Genomic DNA, 4217 nt, shown 5'->3' with positions numbered 1-4217 from the left:
TACAGAATGTATTACGTGGCATGTATGCATATCTATTTCGTTCAGTTCCTACAGCGGGTCTGAACGACTAGACCCATTTAAAAAGATACATTTGCTAGATGTGCTAAATTTCGCATTATGAATTGTAACTTGATAAGTAAACATTAAGTGAGATTTTTGTTAAAGTGATCGACTTAAGCAACCAAAATAGATACGTCTGTTATGAAATCCCTCAATATACAAGTTAGTAAGTATATTTGTGTTTGCAATATTATTCTATGGAGAGTATCCTATTGTTAAAATTACTGCCTTACCTTCTTGCTTCCAGGTTTTGTCGCAAAGCATAATAAAGTACTACGGTACTCTTTGCAGTAATTTGTCTAGAATGTATAACACCGGATCTGGGATCGAAGCGGTTTAATCACGGTCTTTATGTATCACGTCTAATCGACTGAACGACGCCGAGATTAACAAATGACGCTTAAATTCAACCTTTTTTCGGCCGAACTAATGGTCCGATAATAATTGTTACCGGATTTTTAAAGCACATTGTAATTTATATAAAGCTTTTGGCTTTGAATAAATTATAAGAGATGCTAAGAGCTAGGATGTTAGTACGGGTAATTTGATGGCTCCATTGAATGGATTAGATAGCTTTTTTAGTGTGTGATCTAGTAATAAATTACTTTCGTAGTTTTTATTCCATAATTTAGTACTTATTCTATTTATACGTAACTTAATTTGTATTAACACTATTAGCCTCCTGCTTAATTAACAACGTGTAACAATGTGACAACCAACGACAAGTATACATTACCAGACAGAGTATACATTACCATAGATAATCTATTTTGTTAGAACTTAATACCCCTACTTAACAAAATAAAGTTATAACCAAATATTTTTTTACTTAGCCTCCTTAAGCCCTAACATATTCATAAACTTATAATGCTTAGCCGATAAAAGACCTTTAGTTAACAAGTCAGCAGGCATTTCCTGAGTTGAAATATATTCAATATTAATTAACTTGTTTTCCACTGCATCTCTAACATAATGAAAACGAACATCTATATGTTTTGACCTAGTATGTGCCTGATGACTCGTTGCAAGTTTCAATGCACTTTGATTATCACATAACAATTTAATAGCATATGTTTTACCAGTAATGTCAAACATTACATTTCTTAAATAAACAGCCTCCCTGGCTGCTTCTGAAAGAGCAACATATTCAGCCTCAGTGCTAGATAAAGAAACTGTCTTTTGTTTTCTACTTTGCCATGATATTACACATCCATTCATGACGAAACAGAACCCAGTATAAGACTTCCTATCCAGACTATCACTAGCCCAATCTGCATCAACAAAACCTGTCAGGCCTATATCTGTCTTACTAAAAGTTAAACAATAATGTTTTGTTTTCTGTAAATACTTCAATATTCGTTTAGCATAGTTAAAATGAGTTTCATTATAACAATTATTAAACTGACTGAGATAGCTAAGACAATAAGACAAATCAGGTCTAGTAAGGACAGCTAAATACATTAGACTTCCTATCAATCTTTGATAAGGAATATTTGCAGTACAACATTCAGACTTTTCTAAATTTAACTTACTTTCAATAGGTGTATCAATAGTACTACAATCAGACATATTGAATTTTAATAACAACTGCTCTATATAATCTTGTTGGTCAACTGTTATGGTTTTACATTCTTTGTTCACATTTATTCTCATACCTAGGTAGCGTCTCACATTACCTAAATCTTTTAACTTAAATTGAGAACTAAGAACAGATTTTAATTTTTCAGTTTCATTATTACAATTAGAAAAAATCAAAAAATCATCAACATAAACAACCACAATTAGTTTTATATTTCCAAATGATTTTGTAAAAAGACATGGTTCGCACTTACTAATTTTAAACCCACAATCAGATAAGCATTCTTTAACTCTTTTATACCACATTAAAGATGATTGTTTTAAACCATAAATTGCCCTTTTAAGTTTTAAAACTTTACCCAACTCTGTGTTTACAAAACCATATGGAATCTCCATGTAAATATTGTTTGTTAAGTAACCATTTAAGAATGCAGTAGTTACATCCAGATGAGTAATGTCCATATCAAACTGAACACTTAAAGCTAACAACATTCTTAAAGTAGAGTGTCTCACTACTGGTGAAAAAATGTCATCATAGTCAATTCCAGGTTTTTGACTAAAACCTTTGGCTACAAGTCTAGCACGATACCGCACTTTGTCACTGACATCAAGTTTTTTATTTAACACCCATTTACACTTCACTATAGTTTGGTCACGGTGTATCAACTACTTCCCATGCCTCATTGACCTCAAAGGATTGAAGCTCATCTTGCATAGCTTGTCTCCATTGGTTACCTTCTGGTCCGTTCAAAGCTTCTGAGAAATCTATTTGCTCAGCTTCAAGATTAGAGCTTGCCATACTTATATAACCCAACCTTTCTGGTTGTTTCCTTATTCTCTTGCCTAAGTTGATATGATCTGATATTGGTTGTATCTCACTATTTGAGTTGTTCTCCGATTGATCATGGAGAGATTCATTTAGCGAATACTCCCCCACTGAATCTCTGCCATCTTTGTTTTCTTGCTGATCAAATGTTTCATTCTCAATATCTTCTTGAATCCAGTCAACTGTTTCTTTTTTACCACTTTCATTCTCTTTCTCTGTCATCTTGTCTTTTTCTTCCATTACTATAACATCCCTTTTTACAGTTATAATATTTTTCTCCTTATCATATACTCTATATCCTTTTACTGTATCTGAGAATCCTACAAGGATATGCATTGTTGCCTTTTTGTCCCATTTTAATCTCTTTTCTTTTGGTACATGCACCATCACCGGACTTCCAAATATACGAATGTGCTGTAAATTTGGTTTTTTACCGGTCCAAACTTCATATGGAGTCTTTTCAATACCTGAAGCTGCTGATCTGTTTTTTAAATAGACTGCTGTATTGGCAGCCTCCGCCCAAAACTTCTTTTCTAAATCAGCTTCGAAAAGCAAGCATCTCACTCTCTCCACAATAGTCCTGTTTGATCTTTCACTAAGTCCATTCTGTTCTGGTGTGTACGGATTAGTTTTTTGATGAATTATACCTACTTGCTTTAAATAATTTTCAAAGTCATGGCTACAGTATTCCCAACCATTGTCAGTTCTTAGTATTTTTATTTTTTTATTTTGTGAATTCTCCACCATTGCTTTATATTCCTTGAAGTTTTTTAAAACCTCACTCTTGTTTTTCAAGAAGTAAATGTGTGTGTATCTGCTATAGTCATCAATGAATAACAGAAAGTATTTTGCACCTCCTATTGACTTACTTTCCATGGGGCCACATATATCTGAATGAATGATTTCAAGTACATCTGATGATCGTGAACCTGCAGAAAATGGTAATCTTGATTGTTTCCCTTCACAACATACCTTGCAACTTAATTTGCTTGTTGCAAATGTGTCTGGATATTCCATTCCATCAACCATTCCACCACGCTTCATCTTATTCATATCAGAGCTATTAATATGTCCAAGCCGCTTATGCCATATCTCCCCATTTGATATGCTACTGGATGTCAATAAACATTTTTTAGTTTCTAGGTTAACTTTGTAAACACCATTCTGCAAACTTGCAATAGCTACCAATTGATCTTGCATGTTTTTGATGTAACATTTATTTTCTTTAAAAATCACGTTATTTCCATTTTTAATCAATTCACTGACTGATAAGAGGTTTGTTGTTAACCTCGGAACACACAGTACATTCTTGATAATAACATCATAATTACAATTTGTAGACACATGTACGTCACCGGAACATAACACTGGCATTTTTGTGTTATTTGCAGTAGTTATCTCTGATAAAACTGGTGTATAATTTGCATTTTGCACCCATGTACTGTTTGCTGTCATGTGTGCGCTCGCGCCGCTGTCCACGTACCATTCGTTTATACTATATTCTCCACTCAAAAAAGCAACACTAAAAGCATTAGACTGCATGTTTTTTTTAAGTATTGGACATTGATTTCGAAAATGTCCTACTTGTTTACATTTATAACACGTCACATTTTTTTCGTTTGACATTGACACTTTTGAATTTGACATTTGCTTTGTTTGTGGTGTCGCGCCATATTTAATTTTATTCTTTTTGTTAGCAGCGAATGCAGCGCCACTGGCGTCCGTGTCATTTCTAGAAACATCCATATCAATC

The 4217-nt window shown here is 33.5% G+C and overlaps 1 protein-coding gene across 1 annotated transcript; it reads right to left on the bottom strand.

The window, feature by feature from the left end:
* Positions 1-885: 885 nt before the first annotated feature.
* On the bottom strand, positions 886-1629 carry LOC123722252 (secreted RxLR effector protein 161-like). The gene has a single exon (XM_045683433.1). The coding sequence runs from the start codon at positions 1627-1629 to the stop codon at positions 886-888; it is 744 nt and encodes a 247-aa protein (XP_045539389.1).
* Positions 1630-4217: the final 2588 nt, after the last annotated feature.

The sequence above is a fragment of the Papilio machaon genome, chromosome 22, assembly GCF_912999745.1.
Source record: "Papilio machaon chromosome 22, ilPapMach1.1, whole genome shotgun sequence".
Taxonomy (NCBI): domain Eukaryota; kingdom Metazoa; phylum Arthropoda; class Insecta; order Lepidoptera; family Papilionidae; genus Papilio; species Papilio machaon.
This window is presented reverse-complemented; position numbering and strand designations above follow the sequence as displayed.